The sequence below is a fragment of the Macrobrachium nipponense genome, chromosome 8 (genome assembly GCF_015104395.2).
Source record: "Macrobrachium nipponense isolate FS-2020 chromosome 8, ASM1510439v2, whole genome shotgun sequence".
NCBI classification, from domain to species: Eukaryota; Metazoa; Arthropoda; class Malacostraca; order Decapoda; family Palaemonidae; genus Macrobrachium; species Macrobrachium nipponense.
The window spans coordinates 2,315,518-2,340,385 of NC_087203.1; the positions used below are offsets into that span (position 1 = coordinate 2,315,518).

The window sequence follows — 24,868 nt, forward strand, 5'->3', positions numbered from 1 at the left end:
TTATACTCGAAGTACTCTTTTATTTCTGTTGACAGCTACATCAACTTTCGCGAATAAAGACCTCTCTTTTTACATATGTTATTTGGTGTTGACATTATAACTTGGAGACAGTACATCAACAAATGGGATAATTTTTCTAATATGGAGAAGGCATATATATCTGTTTCAAGTTCTGTTACATGGTTTTGTGGGAAATTATAACCGCAACCAATATAAAAAATTCCTAAGATGAAAGAAATTCAGTCTATCTATTCTGGTGTTAGATATGGCCTCCACCCACCCACAGGTATTTCCAGTTTAAATAGTTAACTGATGTAAGTCCCAAGCTCTCTGAAATGTCTTAAGGTGCATATGTAATAAAAAAACAAGATTAGCATTTAAATCTCCCATTACTGCCAAACCTAAGTGCTATTATACTTTTGTTCCTGAAAGGATACAACACTGGTGTTACTAAAATAAAGACTAGAGTAAAGACTTCGTCATACCTGGTCATGCAACTGATTAAGTCATGTACATAATCATTGTACAATTGAACTCTGATCAAAACAGCCTTGCCGCTATACAGCTCCTTCCTACCATTAATAGTTAAATGTATGAAACACAATCCTACCAAAGGAAATGGTTTCTAAGCTTCTGTCATGCGCAAATCAATCATATAAAAACCAACACTAATTTACTTAGTCATATATTCACTTACTTTAAATATGTATTTGAAAACCTCCTAATGATTCAGCCTTCCACATAAGCTATGAAGACTTGCAGTAAAATACGATTTTGGTTATGAATAATCACTTACGGAAAAGGAATATATTTTCTATTTACATGCCAAATTATGACAATTTTGACCAGACAAAATCATGCAAGATCAAGATCGCATTTTTAGAGCCCCTTGCTGTCTTCACAGAGATCACAGATTTGAAATCAAAGCAGATAAGTCAAGAATGTGATTCAATTCTGCTAACCTATTTTGGCATTATATTTCCTGAGCCAAAGGGGAGGCTGAAGCTGGTGAGTCTTGGTGTAACTGATGCTATCAGGAGGCGTGACGTTTCCTCCAATAATGATACTGTCTATGGCCCAGTCGTACCTGTTACTTTCGCCACCACCAGGCTGCCACCATCGGACACGACCACCAAGGCAGTGAGCCTCGTCAGGCAGTCGGAGCCACACGTAACTGTTAAATTTGAAAATGGGGAAATATTTAATACCATAAACTAAAGAGAGGAAATGAACTAAAATTGGTAGATGGGTTGAATTAATACAATAGCAATTATCAATTCACACACTCACAATTTTGTGTTGAAGTTCCTAGTTCCATGTCCAATTTCACCATAACTAATACTTGCCAAAGTTGACAATCTGCCAGGTACATAATTCACTACTTAGATTGAGAGACACTATGGATTGTAGATGAAATTATCAGAATTATTTTTTTTCTTCCACAATGTGTGGTTACGGAGAAAAAAACCAATGATCACTGTAAAAAACATGCTTAAATTTTCAATTGTGGATTCATCATGGAAGTAAAAACTTCCACAATAATATTCATTTACTACATCTGCACAGAATACTCATCAGCAGTGCACTGAATCCCTTTCAAGTACAGTGTCCTGCACCTCTATCCTTTACACATTCATCCAAATATTAAGGCCCTTCATTTCCAAAACCTGTTAGGTATGCACCATCTGTCCCAACCTTTCTTCTCTTCCTCCTCTCTATCTCCCTCCAAGTACATAATATGAACTATACATTCATTTTAGCAACATGAAATACCATCTCAAAACACTGAATAACCCTTTTACCTAGGCTTAAAACCATTTCAAAACATTGAATAATCCTTTTACTTAGACTAAACCCTCTCAGAACATTGAACTCTAATTTTTCTATATGATGTACCATCTCAAGACACTGAATAACTCTTTTACCTAGACAAGACCATCTCAAAAATTTGACTAACCCTTTTACCTAGACAAAACCATCTCAGAATATTGAATAACCTTTTTACCTAGACTAAACCTTAAAAAATCATAGAATAATACTTTTACCTAAATTAAACAGTCTCAAACTTTTAATAATCCTTTTACCTAGACCATTTCAAAACATTATAGAACCCATTTACCAATACTAAACCAACTCAAAACATTAAATAATCCTCTTATCTAGACTAAACCATCTCAAAACATGAAATAATACTTTTACCTACACTAAACCATCTCAAAACATTGAATAATCCTCTATGCTTGATTAAAGTATCTGAAGTATTTAATAATTCTTTTACCTAGACTAAACCAGAAGAGAACATAGAGTAAATTTTTCATCTAGACTAAACCATCTAAAAACATTGAATAATCCTTTCACCTAGTCTGAAATATATCAAAACATTGAATAATACTTTTACCTAGACTAAATCATCTCAAACCATTCAATAATCCTCTTACCTAGACTAAACCATCTCAAAAAAAAATTTATAATCTTTTTACCTAGATAAAACCGTCTCAGAACAATGAATAACCCTTTTACCTAGACTAACTCATCTAAAAAAATTAATAGCCATTTTACCTAGGCTAACCCATCTCAGAACAATGAATAATCCTTTTACCTAGACTAAACCATGTAAAAACATTGAATAATCCTCTTGCCCAGAATAAACCATCTCAAAATATTGAATAATCCTCTTATGGAGGTTATACCATCTTAAAACATTGAATAATCCCCTTACCTAGACTAAACCATTTAAAAAAATGATAATCCTTTTACCTAGACAAAACCATCTAAAAAAATGTAGCAAACCTTTTATTTAGACTAGACCATCTCAAAACATTGAATAATCCTCTTACCTACATTAAACGATCTCAAAACTAGACTAATTCGTCTCAAAAAATGGAATAATCCTTTTATCTAGACTATACCATCTCAAAACACTGAATAATCCTCTTACCTAGACTAAACTATCTCAAAACAGTGAATAATCCTATTAACTAGACTAAACTATCTCAGAAAATATAATAATCCATTTACCTAGACTAAACCATCTAAAAACAATGAATAATCCTTCTGGCTAGACTATTCCATCACGAAACAAAACCATATAAAAAAATGTATAATTCTTTTACCTAGACTAAACTATCTAAAAAAATTACAATCCTTTTACTTAGACTAAACCATCTCAAAACATGGAATTATCGTTTTACATAGAATAAACCATCTAAAAACAATTAATAGAGTAAACCATCTCAGAACATTGAATAATTCTTTTACCTGGACTAAACCAACGCAAAACGTTGAATATTCCTTTTACCTCGACTAAAACATCCCAAAGTATTGATTAATCCTTTTACCTAGAATAAACCATCTGAAAAAAATTTAAAAATCCTTTTTCCTAGACTAAACTATATCAGAGTAATTAGTAATCCTTTTACCTAGACTAAACCATCTCAGAATAACGAATAATGCTATTAACTAGAATAAACGACCTCAAAAAATCTAATAATCCTCTAATCTTTTTACCTAGACTAAACCCTCTAAAATAATTGAATAATCCTTTTACCTAGACTAAACCATCTAAAAATTTTAGTAATCCTTTTACCTAGACTAATTATCTCAAAACATTAAATAATCGTCTTTGCTACATTAACCATCTGAAATATTTAATAATCTGTTGACCTAGACTTAACTATCTCAAAACATTAAATAATACTTTTACTTAGACTATACCATCTCAAAACATTGAATAATCCTCTTTGCTAGAATAACCATCTGAAATATTTAATAATCCTTTTACCTAGACTAAACCCAAAGGAGATATTGAATAAATTTTATACCTAGACTAAACCATCTTCAAACACTGAATAACCCTTTTACCTGGCCTAAAATATCTCAAAACATTGAATAATACTTTCACCTAGACTAAACCTTCTCAAACCATTCAATAATCCTTTTACCTGGACTAAACCATCTCAGGACAATGAATAACTCTTTTACCTAGACTAACTCATCTAAAAAAATTTAATAATCATTTTACCTAGACTAACCCAGCTCAGAACATTGAATAATCCTCTTACCAAGACCATACCATCTTAAAACACTGAATAATCCTCTTACCTAGACTAAACCATCTCAGAAAATTGAATAATCCTCTTACCTAGACTATACCATCTCAAAACATTTAATAATCCCCTTATCTAAACTAAACCATTTAAAAAAAAACAGATTTTGATGTAGGAAAATCTTATTTTTGGTAGTCACTGTTGAGTCCTCAAAGGAGTACTTTTCTATGGTCTATCCAGAGCTCCACAGTGACTAGTCTAATTTCAAAGAATTCTCTTAACTGGTCTTATGGCCAGGTATGTGTTGTAATGATGAACATTATAACACGTGTCAGAGTATAAATGGATTCAGGATAATAGGGCAATTTCTATTATCCTCAGCAAACGCTGATACCCAATTTTCTTACTACGTCAAAACTATAAGAAGAAGAAGAAGTGGTTATGCACATACACACCGTCATATTGTTTCCATACGACCAAAATCCAACCAAGACGCCATTCCCTTTCTGGTCGTTCAAGAAACCGGAGTCCGGAGCTCAGGGAAGTCAATTCTTCGCTTATCGATTCAGTTAAGTGCATAGTTTTAAGTTCTACTTTAAACATTTTTATTTAGACTGTAGCGTAATGGTTTATTGTGAGTAAAAAGTCGTCATCAGTTTATTTCATTTGCGTTACCTACGATTGATGATCGCTAGGCTAGGCCTGAGAATTTCGTCCTTCATTTACCCATTAATTTCATTTCCGAGGTTGATGAAAACATAAGCTCAAAACTAAGTGAACAATTATTAGTTTCATTTTAAAATTTTGTTAGTTTATAAATGTGGAACAATGATTTTTAGTGTGTGTGAAAAACCGCACACAGTCGTTTTTTTTGCCAGTACTCGTCGGCGCTAGCGATTTAGGATCGTTAGCGCCGAGAGTTTCGTTCTTCGCTTATTGATTTCATTACCGAAGTTCATGGAAACTTCCAACTTGAAATTCGAGTATGTAGTTTCAAGTTCCATCTAAAAATATTTTAGTTTAGACCGTGGAACAATGATTTTAACGTGTGTGTAAAGCCGTAAACCTGCTATTTTGTCAGCACACGTTGCCGCTCCTTCAATTTTTGAGATAAAAATTCGCCCCCTATTCAGATCATTTCCCATTGGCGCTTGACAAAATAATAAAGTTAGTTGAATTATTTGTATCTGATAACGTATTTTCATTTGGGGAATCATTCTATAAGCAAAAATTCGGGTGTCGTATGGGTAGTCCTTTAAGCCTGTTTTAGCCAATTTATACATGGAATACCTTGAAACTACAGTAATAAATGCAATAAAACGCAAACGCATGCTGTGGATGGGATATGTAGATGATATTCTAACATTTTGGGATAATAGATGGGGCAATTTCAATGAATTCCTTTCAAAATTAAACACATTAGTGCCTAGCATCAAATTTAAAGTTGAATGGAAAATGCACAACAAAATTATTTTTCTTGATGTTTTAATAATTAGAGTCACGACAGAATACAAATTTACCATATACAGAAAACCAACATCCATTACTTTAGCTATCACAATATTCCTATCAAGATGGGCGTAGCCAGCTATTCTTAAGAACCTTACGAATTTGTTTCCTTATTTCCTGGAAAAAGAATTTGAACTAATTCGTAAGCAGCTTTTGTCTTTAAGGTATCCTGACCACATAATTGAGAAAGTGATTCACAAAGCAAACGTAATTTTCTACCGACCCCTCAAGACAAGACCAGAAACACCCAACAATAAAATGAAAATTCCACACCTGGAGAGGATTAAGATGGTGACCTAGACTCTTGGAAAATCTAACCCTTTTGCATTTACTTACCCAAACACCTTAGCCAAATACCTGATTAACGTCCAACAAAATACACCCCCAAAGGACACAGGCGTTTACGAAATCCCATGCCTGGACTGTGACCAATCTTACATCAGTTTTACAGAAAAATCACTTGCCCAGAAATTAATACAACATAAACGGTCAGTTAGGTATGGACAACAGAACTCTGGTATTTTCAGCCATATACATAAACATAACCACAGAATAAACTGGAATTTTTCTCGTATAATTTATAGCAGCAACTGTCGGTACAAGAGCCAGATGATAGAATTTGCCTTGATTAAACAGAGACAGGTAATGAATGTCTCAAAGGGCGCATGGGATTCAGATGTCAACCAATGCTTAAGAGGATTAAAGAAGGATTATCAGTGGGAGAGATCTAAATTGGCTTAACTGTGGATGGATCCCTTGGTATAAACACCACCTTTTCTGTAACTTTTCTCATTCATCTACCTGAAGAGAGAGAGAAAGCAGTCTCTGAAATATAGTATTTTTCTTTATATTTTGGGGTTTATATATATATATATAATATATATATATATATATATATATATATATATATATATTATCAAATCACCGTGATTCATATAGTATATGTGTTAAGCTACAAATGTCTTTTAATATCTAATTCGCTCTAACTTAGAAGTATTATATTTTCAAATATGTTAACTGAAGGTGTATTTTTTTATAGTTGATAAGAAATTCATCGGCTTATGGGCACGAACCACGGAACCAAGAATTCAGGACGCACAGTGAAGCGCTTCAAACCAAAAGGCTATCACGAGAGGAATAAGTTAACACCGCCTCTCACCTCCAAATCCCTGTTGTGCTCAGGTATTTGTTGTTTTGGAGTCAGCATTAACCCACATCGACTTTAATAAGTTTGTAGTGCTTTTGTTGCGTGTAGCCATATTATGAGTCTTAACACACCCTTAGTATCTAATTCACTGTACCTCGGATTAATATATTTTCATATATGTTAATAGAAGAGGAATTTTTTTAGTGTTGATAAGAAATTCGTCGGCTTATGTGCATGAACCATGGAACCAAGAATTCAGGACGTTCAGTGAAACTTTTTAAACCACAAGGCTATCATGAGAGGTATAAGTTAACACCGCCTCACATCTACAAATCCCTGTCGTGCTCAGGTATTTATTGTTTTGGAGCCTGCATCAACCCACCTTGATCTTGATAACTTTGTAGTGCCTTTGTCTCTCATAGCCATATTATGACTCTTATCACATCACCATGATTCATATATATACATTAAGCTACAAATGTCCTTTAATATATAATTTGCTCTACCTCGGAATTAATATATTTTCATATATGTTAACTGAATGGGAATGTTCTTTATAGTTAATAAGAATTTCGTCAGCTCATGGGTGCGAACCACGGAATCAAGAATTCAGGACAAACAGTGAGTGCTTTAAACCACAAGGCTATCCCAAGAGGTATAGGCTAACACCACCTCTCACCTCCAAATCCCTGTCGTGCTCAGGTATTTGTTGTTTTGGAGTCAGCATCAACCCACCTTGATCTTGATAACTTTGTAGTGCTTTTGTCGCACGTAGCCATAATATAGCTAGGTATGACAAAAGCACCACAAAGTTATCATTACTCAATGGTCAAGTTGTCACACCCTTCTGCCCACCCACCCCCCAGGAGCCCTCCCAAACCCAACCTCCCCGGCCTGTCTGTGTTTGCCACACAGTTGAATTATTTACAGTAACTTTGTAATAAAAACTGTATAAATTATCCCTCATCTTTTCTCCTCTTCCTTTACACTGTGGATGATACTGCAGTAAACGGTTTATAATGGCTTCTCCCTCACATCAAGATGAGCCTTGTGATATGCAACATGACCAGGACCCTGAGGACCACCAGTTGCTTTCACATCAAGTCTCACAAATGGACCGTTGAACCCTATCATGTTTTGCAATGCTGGAGGATCACTGTCGTCATGAAGAGGGAAAAGTCGTCACGAACAGGAACAACATTGTGATGAAGACGATCTACAAGAAGAGAGGGGGAAGGTCAACATTTCATTGTACTGTTGTAGCTATTTATGGTCAACCCTGCTCAGCATCAAGCAACACCAGAGGACTCACAACAACTTCCCACGTAATCCCTAGTGCCATTGCCCACCTAGCCACCATCCCCACAGAAGGCCATCACCCAGACACCGCTGCCCTTACGTCCTGATGCCATATACCAAGTGTTTAAGGAATGGCTTAGATGCTAGGATAACTACAGCGAGATGGTGGACATAGGGACATTGCCAACCACGGAGCAGTTGATGCAACTTCACGTGTGCTTCAGCCTGGAGACCCAAAAAATACTCGAACACAAGCCAAGCTCAATGTACCACCAGACACAGATCATTCTGTGGACAAGGTTTTGAATATTCTCCAGAAACCCATCAAGAACCTGCAGAATGAAGCTCTATGATGCAGGGAACCTGCTTTCCTGCCAACAGAGGGAAGGGGAAAGCTAGGGAAAGCTGAATTGCACAAGTCTCTCGGCCAGCCCACCCTTCGCCCACTCCCTTGGCTGCTGTCCATGCTCTCGACTCCACCACCAAGCTCTTCACCACTGCAGATGCTCTACATGGCTTCTGGCAGATGGAGGTAGCGGAGGAGGACTGCCACCTCACCACTTTTATTAGGCTTTACGGACACTTCCAGCATTGCCAGGTACCTATTGGCTTCGCTGCAATTGGCAATACCTATTGTTACTGTGGCGACCTAGCTCTCCAAGTCATGAAGAAGTGCTTCTTGGTTGTCAATGACATTCTCATCTTCGAAAACAACCTACTGACACACTACCACAGGATCCACGAACTCCTCACCTGTTGCTGCAAAAATGGCATCACTCTCAGCAGAGAAAAGTTCACAGTGGCAGAGACCTGAGCGAATTTCTGTGGCTTTACCCTACCATATGTGTCTGTCTGCCCATCCTCAGTCAGTCGTGGAAGATTGGCAAGAAAAAGCCCTTGACTGTGACCACCGAGCCACTACCAGAGCTGCTCAGGTGCAGCACAACTATGACACCCATGCCTGGACCCAGTCCAGGCTGAATGTCGGCCAACACGTCTTCCTCCACGGCCCAACATCCCAGTGGGATAAGGTTGTGAGTACAAGTGGTAAAGTGCTACGTCAGAACCATTGCTCCTATATCCAATGCCTGGCTCCGGTCAAATTCCCAACTCCAGTCTCCCTATAGTACTTAGCCCTGACATGGAAAAGTCGTCAATTCCCTTCAAAGCCCCTCTCAAGTCTCCCAGTTTAAACAGGACTACATAGTGTACAAAGCCCTCATGTGCCATTTACGCAGCTTGTTTCATACCTTCATACTTGATAGTTCACTGTGTGTAACCTGCTTAGTACATTTAAAATACATTTGAATGCAAAAAGGGGAGGGGATTTGTGAAATTACTGTATATGTTACTGTATGCATAGGCATTCTATAGATTTCATGAGTATTGTCTGTTGCAAATGCATGTGCATGAGTCACGCTGTCTGCACTCTGCACATGTGCAGGAGTACTCTCTTCTGGCTTCTCTTGGCACGAGTTGTCTGCCTTGCAGAACCTCCCTTTATTTAATTTGCTGCATGGAATAAAGAAACCAGTGATTCAGGATTTTATTTCTCCATTCCTGCAAACTTCTGTCTTCTCCTGCAAGACCTCACCACCTATTACCAGTATGCATGTACATGTACAGAAGAAGCGAAATGCTGAAATAAGATGGTGAAATTACGTGGCTGAAGAAATTTTTTAAAGGTACATAGAGAGTGGATAAGGTACCCCTGAAGAAATAAGACAGGAAAAGAGAGATATTCATGAAAGATCAGGAGTGAATCTGTGCTAGTACTTTAGGAAACAGTAAAGAGGGAGGGAAAAGTTAATAACCAGATGGACATTAGAATTCGCATAAAAAACAAGACTGAGAGATATTGTTTGAAGCAAAAGATATCCTGTATCACTGGACTCCGCATTTAGAGGATTTATTTTGTCAAAATCTCATGGCAGTTGGATGCATAATCCCTTTGGTGATAAATAAGTAATCCTTCACTACAATACACAACTGAAGATTGCATATATGTAATGCCTAATTATTATTTTAAAAGAGAAGAGTTTTTTTTATGTAAAATCAAGTCACACTTAAAACCATATCGCTGAAGAAAACAAAGGAATAAATGAACAACAGCAATTTACACACTAAAATCAATCTGCCACTTTGCGACCTAAAGCCTTGTGAAGTCAGCAAGCGAATGTGGTGCAGCTGTGCAGTGCACCATGGAAGCTCTGAGCCTCTCCATCAAAGTCCCATGAAGAAGAAAAGCGAGTGTGGTGCAGGTGGGCACCATGGAAGCCCTGAGGCTCTCCATCAAAGTCCCATGAAGAAGAAAAGCGAGTGTGGTGCAGGTGGGCACCATGGAAGCTCTGAGCCTCTCCATCAAAGTGCCACGAAGCTGGAAGGGCTATAACGATGAATTTGAAATTTACCTGAACATTGATTTCATTTTAATCTGAGTAACAAATAATTTAACATAGTCAAAATCTGTATGTATACATTTATGAAATACGCATTATGTTCATATTAATAGTTACTTGCTATTTCTTGAAATCAGGCAAATTAAAACATTATTATAAGATTCTGCACAGCAAAGTGAAAAAATGTATTTAAAAAGAAATGCAAGACGCCCAACCTATAATTTGTTAAAAACAGTTTTCCCAATTTATCATCTTACCTATATAGAACCAATCTGTTAGCAAATACCAGCTGGTTCAGGAAATGAGGAGTTTTAATCTGAGAAATTCAGTAAGCAATAAAACAAGAGTTTATGACAAAAACTACGACTGTGTTCCAATACAATAGCATAACGACAGTTAAATTATTCATTGGAATACGATAATAAACTGCACGTAGTTTTCCAGCAGCAGGTGAACTTAAAGAATTTTAATGGAAATGGAGGTACGTCACAGAATTTGTAAAATATAGTAGCAATACTAAAACTGATAGCGATGACAATGAAATATTTTCTTACCTATAAGGTCTATTGATTACAATATAAGCTACTGTAGAGAATAACCCTTCGAATGTGAAGTAAAAATATTTGCAGGATGACAAAGAAACATTCTGGCACGAATTTTCTTTTCCATCATGACCTTATTATTATAGTTCAAATACTCACACTGGCTGCTGATAAATTAGCAAAAGCTTTTTGAGTGTAGTCCATGATATGCCTGCGTCACAGGACGTCTGAATGAGGATGCTGTGATCTCCACCCGCATCCCGACCACTGACGGGATCCAAACATCCCGTCCGAATGTCAAACTGGATGAACATGGTCTCTCGAAGGTCTAAGTCTACGGTCTCAAGGTATCTGCTACATCCCTAGAAGAAAGAATTTAGAGCTGAAATTATGAAGAGATAAGCAAATAATTAACTTCTGTATATTTGAATTATTATAATATAAATTTGAATATCATGTGAGTGTTCATGCAGACTCTCATTGTCAAGCGAACACAATGAGCACAGGAAACCTCTGCAAAATGTTCATCTATCCAGTGAACACACTGAATATAGGAAATCTATACAAAATGTTCATCTGTCACGAGAATACAATGAATGTAAGAAACTTATACAGTTTGTTCATCTGTCACGTGAACACAGGGAGTATAGAAAGCCTATACAAAATGTTCATCTGTCACGTGAACACAATGAATATAGGAAACCAGTTCAAAATGTTCATATGTCAAGTGAACACAATGAATGTAGAAACCTATAAAATTGTTCATCGGTTAATTGAACACAGTGAGAATAGAAAATATAAAATGTTCACCATTCAAGTGAACAAAATTAGCACATAAAACTGATACAAAATGTTCCACTGTTCAACACAATGAGTATTGGAACCATATATGAAATGTTCTTCATTTAAGCGAACACAATAAGTACAGGAAACCTTTACAAAATGCTCATGTATCAATTGAACACAATGAGTACAGGAAACCTCTAAAAAATGTTCATGTGTCAGATGAACACATTGAGTACAGGAAGCCTCCATATAATGTTCATGTCAAGTGAACACAATGAGTACAGAAAACAGCTGTTATATATTTAAATTACACTTTTTGTTGACCTCTAGTTGATAGACATATGTGGTGAACAATGACTTTCTTTGAAATAATAGATATCAGCATTAGCTCTCACAGAAACAAAAGTCAATGCTATTTGTTGACAAAACCTGAGTTTGCATGGAAAATTCCTCGAATGTTGTGTTTCCTCGTATTTGTGGTTATTTCTGTGGGCGGAACCAGTGAGGGATAAGTGTTATTTAAAATAGATTACCTTCCTAACAAGGAGAATATAAAATGTTGAAAACTCTATTATGTGTAGATCAGGAATTGGGAAATAAATGATGTGTTATTACACAATCGGTTTTGCACAACGAACTCGTTACACTCCAGACATAGTAGATAGGGAGTGGTTTTACGAGAATGCTCGTTCGTTTGTAGGTCACGTTTTACCTCCCCTGTTCGTATCATTTTTGGGGCATTATTCGGCCACCTTGTCTTTGAAGATAGAGGCTGCGTGACAACCACACGAAACTATTATCATGGACATCAGAGGTGAGAGTTGTTGGAACTTTCATTAATGAATTCCTTTTCAGCATCTCGAACTATTTGAGATGACGTGTGAAGTGGCAGATAACCTCTTTCTTTCTTATGAGAGATTCGTGAGAAATTATTATCATTCTGTTTTTGTGGCCTTGTTGGTGAAATGTATCACTGTCCTCTTTATGAGATTTGCTATTATTTTGTTATTATTTTGACAAGTGTGTTAATAAGAATTATGTTTCTTTCTAACAGGAACTCTATTAATCCCACCCTTCAAGTTTCAAGACTAAGTCATTCCTTCCTGTAGTGCGAAGAAAAGAAGAAACCCACCTGGAGCTTTTACTGTCCCTTCGTGAAGCCATCGTACCGAGCACCGATTTCAACAGCTGTAAAACTGGCCAGCAAGTATTTCATTACCGCACTGTTCCCCCTCTTCACATATAGTCAGATTTAATTTTGTTATGTAAATAGGAGGAGAAACCTTTCTGCATTTATCTTTTTGAATAAGCTTGTAAATAAAATTGTGTTCTGATTGAGTTCCTTTCTATATTTGTATCCCGTGTTTCAATTGTTGGCGTTGAATCCTTTTTGTTTATTGTAATAAAGAACCTGAACAGATCCAGATCCGTAACAATGTGTCAAGTGAACACAATGAGCACAGAAAACCTCCTCAAAATTTTCATGTTTCAAGTGAACACAGTGAGTATACAGTAAACCTTCACAAAATGTCCATGAGTCAAATGAACACAATGAGTAAAGGAAACCTCCACAAAATGTTCATGTGTCAGGTGAACAAAATGAGTACAGGAAACCTGTACAAAATGTCCATATGTCAAAACAACACAATGAGTATAGGGAACCTCCACATAATATTCATGTGTCAGATGAACACAAATGTTCATGTGTTAGGTGAACACAATGAGTATAGGAAACCTCCACAAAATGTTCATGAGTCAGGTGAACACAATGAGCACAAGAAACCTCCACAAAACGGTCAAGAGCAGCATAAGGTAAATGTCATCTCTGGAATAATTTCAAGTGTATGCAAAAAACAAACATCATTATGACTGAAATTTTCGGAGATATCAAACAATCTGTGCTATTTTTTTCTTGAAAACGTGAATATCAGAGAACTGAAAAAATAAGTGAATAGTCGCACAGAAAGAGAAAATATCACCCTGAAGCATGAAAAGCAACGGTGGTGCTTCATGGATTATATCTTCTTTGTAGTTTTCTTTTCATGTTGATTGCAGCTGCTAATTAACTGAGACCAACGCAAAGGTTCTTTTGTAATTTGCAGAAGTTTTTATGTTTATAAGAAAACGATGGCATCACATTTTTTCTTTTGTGAGAGATAATGCCTCGATATCATTCTGATTTGATAGTAATCACAGGCATACTCGTTTTCACCTTCCTTGCATGGTTTGTATTTCACGCTTAATACTTAATCAGGCATTCGAGGAATACTCATTGCTATTTACCTTTGCAGTGATAGAGGAATCTTTCGCGCGTTTATATCACTTAACATGATATATGCAATGCAAGGAAAAACAGATTTTGAAAGGGAAGCTACAAGGAAACAGCCTTTTTTCTTGTCCTGTTTCGAAAGCGGGACCCTGAGACCAGCCTGGCGGCAATGAACGTTCAAGTCATCAATAAAGGCAGCAGATACTATGGATCCTGTCTTCTAAGTATTCTAATGTCGAAATATTAGGATAACTATTCTCCATGGAAAAATAACCATAACCTTTGAGAGGGGAACCTTTAGCCGGGAAAGTATTGCATTTTTCGGTCACTTTTAATATTCCTTACATAGGAATAAAACTCAACTTTGAACTCTTCAGAATTATTGACCTTCACTCATTTTCATGTTGCTTCACAGCTCGGCTATGCGTCAGTTTTCATTTGCTCATTTGAACTAAATACAAACTTTTGAGAGAAACTCGTGAAACAACTTTTATAGGGATTTCGAAGATGATGCTTATTACTGCTTATTAGATGATTAATTATACGGAAATTTCCAGATTAAAGGTTGCTATGAAAAAATGGTTCTTTTTTCTCGTTTTAAATGTGTTACTTAATATCTATAGGTGTTCTACATTAACTCAAACAGTCATTTGAAACAAATGCTACACAGGCGTTTATAACATCTTTGTCTTATTATTATTCATCTTTAACACTACTATGAGATTCAGGACTCTGTAACATGGTTTTTTTCGTAATAACTTTTTATCTATGCATTTCATAAATATAACACTTATTCAGAATACATATTATATCAACACATAAATTTGAGTGTATTCTGCACTACGTAGGTTGAATAAATTTGGTACTTATAATGTAAAAGTGACCTTTTTTGAAGACGGGCCAACTTACTCAGAGAAAAGGTTTCGAACGCACTCGTTACGTAACTTATGACAGCATTTCTTCCCTCTTTCTCGATGGATGATTGGCTATACGTAACGAAGGCAAACCTCTGGCAACAATGACATACAAATTTAAATACAAGCAAAGCAGTACACCTTTATGAACTCTGAAACCTCTCCACTGATAATTGTCATAATGAACAAACCAACAAAATATGTTAATAAATACAAAAACACTTCGGTTATTAGTCTAACTCCCAAATAAGTTTCCAAAGAAATTAGTCTACTTTATAGGTCACAATCAGATTGACAAGATGTAGGGAATAGTTGGTAATTACCAAAAACATAGTAGACAAGCTTGATTTGATAACTGCTATATCCAATGTCAAGCAATTTTTATTTATTGGCTATCTACCTATTACTGAAAAAAAAAAAAATAGCCGGTACCGTATATTGGCTTTAAACCTTCACCAATAATTATCGTCAGAATGGTGACTTCATGAGGCTCCACCCACATTTCCCCTCGTTATAATTCCGGATAACACTGAAGGCTACCATGGGCATTGTTGGATTAGAAAATTTAATTACTCTGGCTATAAAACTCAATTCTCGAGTAGTTATAAGGAAGGCTAAATGATCCTCAAGGATCCAGCAGTTGGTCTAAACGTTTAAATCATGTATATTACTGCTATACTGTTGCGGCACTACTGCTACAGTAGTATTACTACGCTAGCACTGATACCTTACCCACATCTATGTATCGTTCCGCCATTCATAAAGTCTTTGGGTTTCAGAGCCGATGGCATTTCTGTCTGGTGGATGGGCGGGGCAACATTTAGTCAAAAGGTGCTTGTTTACCTTGCTTACGTAAAGAATGTTTTTCGACTCTTGGCTCGTAATCATTGGCCATGGCGTCGGCTAGTTCATTTTTACTCTATAAAAATCAAAACTGTCGGGTTTAGGTTATTAATAATGCTGACAAAATTTGTGTGTGGTTGTAAAATATACATATGTCAACTTTCAGCTACATCCGATGCTTTGACAAGGAGCAAAGTCCAAAAAACCAAAAAAACCGTGTTACAGAGACCCTGAATCTCATAGTAGTTTACTCATTCTTGACATCTCCAACGTAAGAGGTTGAACGGATATAATTTCAAGTTCTTTTAATTAATTTGATTTAATAGCTAACAAACATTTCATCCGCATTTCTTCCCAGCTCCTTCTTAGCAAAGCCTGTGTTTCTGTCTTCCTCTTGAATCTCTTTACCTCTGTCTCTTAATTCTCCCATTCCTCTGTTCTGGGTTTATAATTTCAACAGCATTTCCTTTATGTTTTCGGCCATTTTAAACATGTCTATATCAATTGTTATTACCAATTAATCCATTTTCTGGTGCCCCTTGTCGTGGGTGAGCCTTTAGATTTTCAGAATATGATTCTCACCATCGTTTCATAATCTCACTTCACTTAATGTAAATAATAATAATAATACCCCAATGGGTTTCGAAAGTGGTTCTTGTTTTGTAAGTGATTATTTCCTTAATCTAAGAATCAGAAAAAAAGGGATAGATAATCTACTGCTAGTATCAATGAACAAATGATTAAGGCAAAAGTCCTCTGTCCATGAACCTAATTAATATGTAATTCATTAGTTACTCAAAGCCGAAGGCATGGCAGTCATCATTTGCGAATAAATTATAAGAATGATCAGCATAGGGCAAATCGGTATGGGTTGAATACATAGAAAACTATAGGAATACATTCACAGTCTTCACACTTATGAGCACATACCCCGGTGAAATGCAAGGCTTCGCCAGATGCGATGACACCACATTGTCCTGTAATTTGAGCACCAACTACTTTTTGCCATGGAGATGGATCCACTTCCGCATCGTTTTCTGACACCAAGAAGGTTGGCAAAGCCCTCTCTGGGGTGCTGCAACTGTCATCTGGGGAGAATGTGAGGAATGAATGATTGACTTGATTTTTTTGGCCATAAAACTAAATAATTAGGGACTTTCAGCCATTCAGCGTTTAATGAATACAGTGGAAAAAGGGAGATTGCATTGTTTGGACAGCTAGATAAAGAGATCTGAAAAATGAACGAGAGGAAATGCAAAGATAAAAAAATGGCACGGAGAAAATCCAAGAGTTGCACCATGTAGTGACAGTTAGAGAGGTTGGGCAACAAGAAAGAAGAAAGTGACAACAAATGTAAAGTGAAAAGCCTCAGCCAATGGCCAAAGGGGATTCAACGAACACCCTTTAGTAATATGTACAATCTATCATGTGAGGTACATTGACGGCTCTACAATTCCAAGAGATAAATTAAAAGAAAAAATATATATCATTCCATATCACTGAAATCTGATCTAAGGATTGTCTGCATTCTTGATGAAACGCATTATCCTGCTTGACTTATGGAATCTAGTAATACTGAATCAAACAGAATATGTAATTTATTATTCATGGAGGCTGGGACTACCGGTAGGAAATATTACAATAAATCTATTTCATTCAAAAGAAAATCCAGTTCCAAACCCACACATGAGGTCTTTGTTAAGGAAGCTTGCTAAAGCAGGTGACCCTTGCCTCGGTAAAATATCACTATATGTGCACATATTCTGTGCGCGTGCAGACACTCACCTGTCCACCCTTGCTGACAATGGCAGATACCAGCATCACAGAAACCTCTTCCAGAACACATTCCATAACATTCATCGCCGATATAAACATGAGAAAGCGACCAGGTGTGTTGTTGCCGGTAGTCTTGCTGGTTGAACCTAATTCTTGCCATGGTGTCTCTGAGGATAATTTACCAAGAAAGAATTTTTCTTTATTATTGTGTCAAAGTATAAATAATGTGATGAAGATTTCTTTATTTAGGCCTCCCAGTTTCAACATCTTTCATTTAATGTTATATTCTGGAGCTTTAATCTAATGCTTTAATTTTTTTATAAATGCTTATCAATGAAAATATATTTGTTTAGTAGGGTATTAGTGAAATTGTAGTACATTTAATTATGTTTAAAGGCAAAGTAAGGCAAGTCTCAAGTCACCAGTCATCTCTTAGAGACATATCTCTCAAATATATTAGAGAAAAAAGTATACACAGTTTCGAGAGGGGAGCCTTATGAAGACAGATCCCTCTCTACCCCCATACGACTTCTGTGATACATTGTTGCACCAGTGTTCAAAAGAATCTTATACTTTTATTGTGTTTTTTCAGTGTTCTAATCGCACTTTAGAAAGCCTTTGACCAATACTATTTTAGTACTTTATTGCACGCATAGTGTGTTAAATTAGTAACCATGAGACGATATTTTGATGGGAGTGTTTGGTGTGATTTTACTTTGTTAATTTGAAGTCACAGCAGCAGCAGATGCAGCAGATCTCATTGAGCTGGCAAGTGACGGGTTTCATTGGCCAAGAAATGAAAGACAAGATTTAGTCCATGCAAAGAGAGAGAGAGAGAGAGAGAGAGAGAGAGAGAAAAGGCACTCATAGACACAGAGAATAAGTTGGAAGCCAAGAGGGAAGAGGCCCAAAAGCATGCCCATGAACTTTTATTGTTAAACTTAAGGCAGAAGTTAGTTGTTATTGGATTGACAAAGCTACCAAGATTCAGTGAGAAGTATGATGACATGGGCATTTTCATCTAAAGATGTCAGAGGTTTGCAGAGCCATAGGATGAAGAGGCTATTTGCCTCAGTCGATTACACGGTATACCGTTGACGGTAGTTAGCCACCCAGAATACAGAAAAACCCCGAGTTTGGACCGCTATAACTCTAGAAATGTTCAACTGACCGGGATGAAAATCTGGCGTTAGCCAAAATATTAGAAGAGACGCTGTTTTCTTGCTGTGTGTGAATTCGTCCGTTATTTTACATGGATTTTTTTTTTTTTTATCTAAATGAGACTCAAATGTCTCTTATTTTTCCATTACTATGTTTCCAATTTTATTTTCGAATACCAATGTAATCAACAAGCCCCCTTTTCTTAACAATGGTCTAACAATGGAAGTTTTTACTCATGAATTATCATCAACCTTGCGAGGTTTGCATGTTAGATTGGTGGTTTTACATCTGTCTCATCTGTTCTAATTGGTGCTTTTAAATCTATCAGTAAAATTTTATGTTCTTTATTGTGGTTCTTGGTGAGTGTAAAAGAATGTATGGATTACAATTTTATTGTAGACAGCCCTATTGTAAAATATCAGTGACATGTTTTGCAAGGCTAGGAATCCTGCCATTGGGAGGGACAAGCCAGTCCAACTCAGTGTCAGTCCCAAGCCTGGATAAATGGGGAGGGCATCTGGCCACAAAATCAGCCAAAACCAAATGTGACAGTTTACTTACAGCAGAAATTGGATAGCACTAGGGTGTCCCATGTAGGAGACACGCAGGAGCCTTCTAGGTAGTGAGCATCCCCTTAAAGAAGCGAGTAGGAGACACGCAAGGGCTTCTAGGTAGTGAGCATCCCCTTAAAGAAGCGAGTCCAATAAATGAGAAGTGTGAGGGGAAGGAAGATAGTGGCAGCTTTGGGAGTTGGAACTTGAACATGGGGACAACGACAGGAAATGAAAGAGAAATAGTAGATCTGATGGAGAGAAGAAAGATAAGCATTTTATGTGTGCAAGAGACTACATGGAAAGGAAATAAAGCGAGAGAGCTGGGATGCAGATATAGATTGATATTTAGTGGAGCAAATAAGGAAAGTTGAAATAGAGTGGGAATAATTCTATCAAAAAGCCAAAAAGACAGCATATTAAGAGTGAAGAGGACAAATTACAAAGCAATGGTTGTGAAACTGTGCCTAGATGGAAAAATAGGTAACATCGTGAGTGCTTATGCCCCTCAAGCAGGATGTAATGAAGTTGAGAAAGTGGCATTTTGGGAGGAAATGGACTGACTGTTGAGTGAAATACCAGCAAAAAAGAGATTAATTATTGGTGGTGACATGAATGTACATATTGGAAAGACCAGAGATGGTACTGAGTGGGTGCATGGTGGCTGAGGAACTGGAGAGAGAAATGATGATGGAGAGAGATTGTGCACTGCACAGTGTCATTTGATTTGGCTATTGTCAACACCTGGTTTGAGTGTAAAGAAAATCAGCATACGGCATACAAGAGTGGAGCTAGAGAAAGAAAAATTTATGCCCTCATGTGAAGAAGATCACACCTGAAAGAGGTGAGAAACTGTAAAATTTTAAATGAAGAGTGTGTGGCAACACAGCACAGGGTGATGGTAATGGACTTGGTAAAAGGTAGGCCTCCACGTGTCCCACCAACAATCAAGTGGTGGAAGCTGACACAAGTTGAGGAAGCGAGGCAGGATTTTATGGTGCGAGTGTTCAGGGCAGATGAATTGTCGAAATGACTGCCCTTAGGTCCCTTGGCTCTTTGCTCAAGGACAGTGGCTAGACTGGTGCCTTGGTAAAAACAGGTGTTGCTTCTTCGGCACTGCAGATTCCTTTATCTCTGTCTAAAGTGTTACTAGGATACGAAAATTGCACCAAGTCACGGCCTGCAGTCTAACAAGATCCTGAAGTCTACCTACAATAGTTAATGCAAAGGACAGGAAGAGGTTAACGGAGACTTTCTGGGAAAAGATTGGTGAAGACTGGAAAGTCTTCTGGATAGTCAACTCCTCCATTGCAAAAAGTTGTGAACTGCTTACAAAATGTGGCTGCTAGTATGGTTGCCGTGGCAGGTGCAAATACTACAGGCTTGGGCATACATGCACAGCTTTGTGTAAATGCAAATGTGAGGTGTAATCATAATGTGAGGTGTAACTATAATGTTGCAAATGATGCTTCAGATATATCTGAACGCGAATTTTGTCCCACTAAAGGGTGACACCATGCATCTTCAAAATCTTCCATTCATTTCAGGCTTAAAAAAAGACATTGAGACAGTGCTCGAACTTAGATGATAAGATACTTTGTTATTACAATCCATTATAGTCTTATGCCTGTATACTTTTCAGTAGCATTATGGGGTCACTTTTCAAGATGTAATATTGATAACAGACCGATAGAAATTTAGAAACAGGTTCTCTAGTCTCATAAATATAGGCACAGATAAAAATTTCATGTCTATCTTTCTTAGTTGCAGATTTATCAAGCAAGATGTTTCATGGCGACCATTTTGTTTGCCATCTTTATTGCAATGGTAAATATCTTTCTTAGTTTGCAGATTTATCAAGCAAAGATGTTTATGCGACCATTTGTTTGCCATCTTTATTGCAATGGTAAATATAGTATTAGGGGCTCTGGTGATATCTTCAGGTAACTCCTCAACTCAGGAAGTCATTATCTGAATAATGATTTACTCAGCTAACAGTCGTCTTGAAAAGTAGCAGTCATACTGAAATATTGTGTGAACACCCAGATTTTTCAAAAGAGGCTGTTAAAATGAGTGCTTGTACCAAATTTCATGCTAGTATCGCAAAAGTATTTTTCTAATTATCTGCTGCAATATAAGAGACGAGCCATTCACAGGAAAATCCCTGACTATTGACTACCACCACTAGTGGTGGTAGTCACTAGCCAGGGATTTTCCTGTGAATGGCTCGTCTCTTATAGTGCAGCAGATAATTAGAAAAATACTTTTGTGATACTGTTAAAAATAAACTTTATACTTTTATGTTTTTCTCACAGTGCTTAAATCACACTTTGTATAAAGTCAGGTCACAACTACTTCAGCACGTTATTACACACATAATGTAACATTGTGCTTATAGTAATCTAAAGGTCCGTTTTTTGCCTTACAAACATAAACTGAGCAACCAAAGTGCAAATTGGGGGTAATGCAAAAATGTTAAACTCCATAAATTTTGTAGAATAAATCACAACATTCTTGAATAATTTTTCTATAAAAGTAATGCTATGCATGCACTTCAGTCCTACTTTCTTGAGTGTTAAGGTCCCGCAAATAAATGTTTCTGAAAAGACTTTGAATCACGCACGAGAGAGAGAGAGAGAGAGAGAGAGAGAGAGAGAGAGAGAGAGAGAGATTCTTCAAGCTTCTCTCTCTCTCAAGCCTGAAGTCCTGCCCTTTTCGTGAACCACAGGCTACGAAAATAGGCAAGATATTTGTGTTGTGGTAAATTTCATTGGTTCTAACCCTTGAAACATGAGCTTAAGTCTCTGCATGAAATTGAATGTATTTTTTGCTGAAAGACTAGTGAATATTTTTGCACCAGGTTATGAGTCTTTTGAACCCGCAAGGATTGAACTTTTTATCTCTTGTTATAAAGGGTGATAATTTGAGCCGGTAGTTTTTAATGCCTTTGTTTCTTCAACAACAGTCATACTATATACCATTCGGTGGTAGAGTGAAGTTTCTCTTTTTTTTCATATTAACAACAGTTTCAATGATAAATGTTTATACTTCTCTGACCTTGTCTTAGGGTTGAGGGGCATGGTAATCTGTGATGGCCTGGTATGAAGATCCGAAGTGAGAATGGAGGACGGCCAGTATTCTGTGCAGTCAGGATCTGAAGGCAGACAGCTTTCCTTAAGAGGCCACCAAGTTGAGCCTTGATCGGTAGAGTATTCTAACTTGACCTCTGTAAATACATAATAACAATAAAGAAGTACATCCATTTAGATGTGAGTACGGATGCTATGAAGTATAATCACCATCTTGAATTGGCAACAATGATGAGTTCTGATGGACCTTCAGTTTACCAGTATAATAATAATAATAATAATAATAATAATAATAATAATAATAATAATAATAATAATAACTAATAATAATAACAATAATAATAATAATAATTATTATTATTATTATTATACATACATACATACATACATACATATATATACATACACACACACACACACACACACACACACACACACACACATATATATATATATATATATATATATATATATATATGTATATATATATATATATATATATATATATATATATATATATATATATATATATATGTTATATATATATGGTCTACACAGCCATCCTATTCGACTGGGTGGTTTTTATAGTTTGGGGTCCTGCCTACTTAGGAGTCCACCACTTTTTTTACTATGTGCACTGTTTATAGGAGCACACTCTTCTGCTGGAGCCCTGGAGCTACTTCAGCATCTTGTTTTTCCAGGTTCCTTTGCAGGGATCTTGGGAACGTGCCTAGCATTCTTATGATGAATGGTACAATTTCCACTGGCTTATCCCATACCCTTCTTATTTCAATTTTCAGGTCTTAATACTTACCAATTTTTTCTCTTTCTTTCTCATCAACTTTGGTGTTCCATAGTTTTGCAACATCAATGAGTGATGTTTTCTTCTTGATTTTGTCAATCAGTATCATGACTGGTCTATTGGCACATATCACCCTATCTGTCCAAATACCATAGTTCCAGGGGATCTTTGCTTGATTGTTTTCTATCACTCCCTCAGGTTGGTGTTCATACCACTTATCACTGCAAGCTAGCTGGTGTTTCTTGCATAGGCTCTATTGGAGAGCTTTTGCCACTGAGTCATGACTCTTTTTGTACTGTTCTGTACAAATGTCAGACAATCGCTTGCTATGTGGCTTATGATCTCGTTTTTCATATACTTCTTGCATATAGGTGAAATGTTTTTTACACCTATTGTTCTTTAAACATATCTGGTTCTTAGGGCCTTATATTGTGCTGTGTCTAGCATTCCTTCTGCTTCCTTCTAGAGTTCTCCCCGCTGTAGCCATTGCCATGTTTCATATCTGGCCAGTTCTTTAGTCTGTCTCATGTACTGTCTGTGCATTGGTTTGCTGTGCTGCCATTCCTCCAATCTGTTTGTTATTCTCCTGTCTGTATATTTATGGGTCTTCGTCTACTTTTATCAGTACTTGCTCTGCTCTCAATGTTGATGCAGTCCTCTATGCTTAGTAGTCCTCTCCCTCCTTCCTTTCATTTTATGCATAGTCTGTCTGCATTTGCTCTTGGGTGCATTGCTTTGTGCATTGTCATGTGTTTCCTACACTGTATTTGATTACTGGTACTGCCCATGTGTTTATGGCTTTTATCATATTTCTGGCATTGAGTTTTGACTTGAGTATCGCCTTGAGTCTCTGCACATATTCTTTCCTGGTCGTGTCCTTCATCTCTTGGTGTTTTATATCTTCTTCTATCATTCCCAAGTATTTGTATCCTGTCCCATCTATGTGTCTGATGCTATTCCCATCTGGTAGCTTTATCCTTTCAGTCCCTGCCACTTTGCCTTTTTGTATGTTGACTAAGGCACATTTTTCTATTCCAAACTCCATCCTGATGTCCCCAGATACAATCTTTCTAGTCTGGATTAGGGTACCTATTTCCTTGATGCTCTTACCATCCTCCATGAACATCAGATGGTTAATTCTGTTGCCTCCTTTCTTGACTTGGTATCCAGCATCCATCTTCTGCAGTGCTTCTGTCAGAGGAATCATGGCTATTACGAAGAGTAGTGGGGACAATGAGTCACCTTGAAAGATCCCTCTCCTGATGTTAACCTCTGCTAGTCTTATTCTAGAGCTTGTAAGTATTGAATTCCAGTTGCCCATTGTATTTTTCAGGAAGCTTGTGGTGTTTTTCTTTGCTCCATATATTTTTTAGCATTCTATTAGCTACGTGTGTGGTATCATTCGAAGGCTTTCTTGTAGTCAATCTATGCCATGCTTAGGTTGGTTTTCCTTCTCTTAGTGTTCTTCATTACCGTTTTGTCTATCAGGAGCTAGTCATTTGTGCCCCCATCTTTTGTGCTCCTACACTTCCTTCTGCAGCCTTTCTGTTGTTGGGGGATGGTGTTTGTATCCTCTAGGTAGTTGTATAGCCTTTCACTGATGATACTTGTTAGTAACTTCCACAATATTGGTAGGCAGGTGATAGGCCTTACTATGAGATTCAGAGCCTTTGTCCCAGTGTTTTTCTGGAATAATATTATTTCTGTGCATTTGACAAAGATATTACTTAGCCAT

The 24,868-nt window shown here is 36.9% G+C and overlaps 1 protein-coding gene across 1 annotated transcript in view; it reads right to left on the reverse strand.

The window, feature by feature from the left end:
- Positions 1–24,868, reverse strand: part of LOC135223343 (reelin-like) — a 484,942-nt gene that overhangs the window by 106,727 nt on the left and 353,347 nt on the right. Inside the window, 5 exon segments of the mRNA XM_064261806.1 lie at positions 963–1,174; positions 11,102–11,304; positions 16,685–16,842; positions 17,540–17,697; positions 22,300–22,468. Of these exon segments, the coding sequence (XP_064117876.1) occupies positions 963–1,174; positions 11,102–11,304; positions 16,685–16,842; positions 17,540–17,697; positions 22,300–22,468 (900 nt within the window).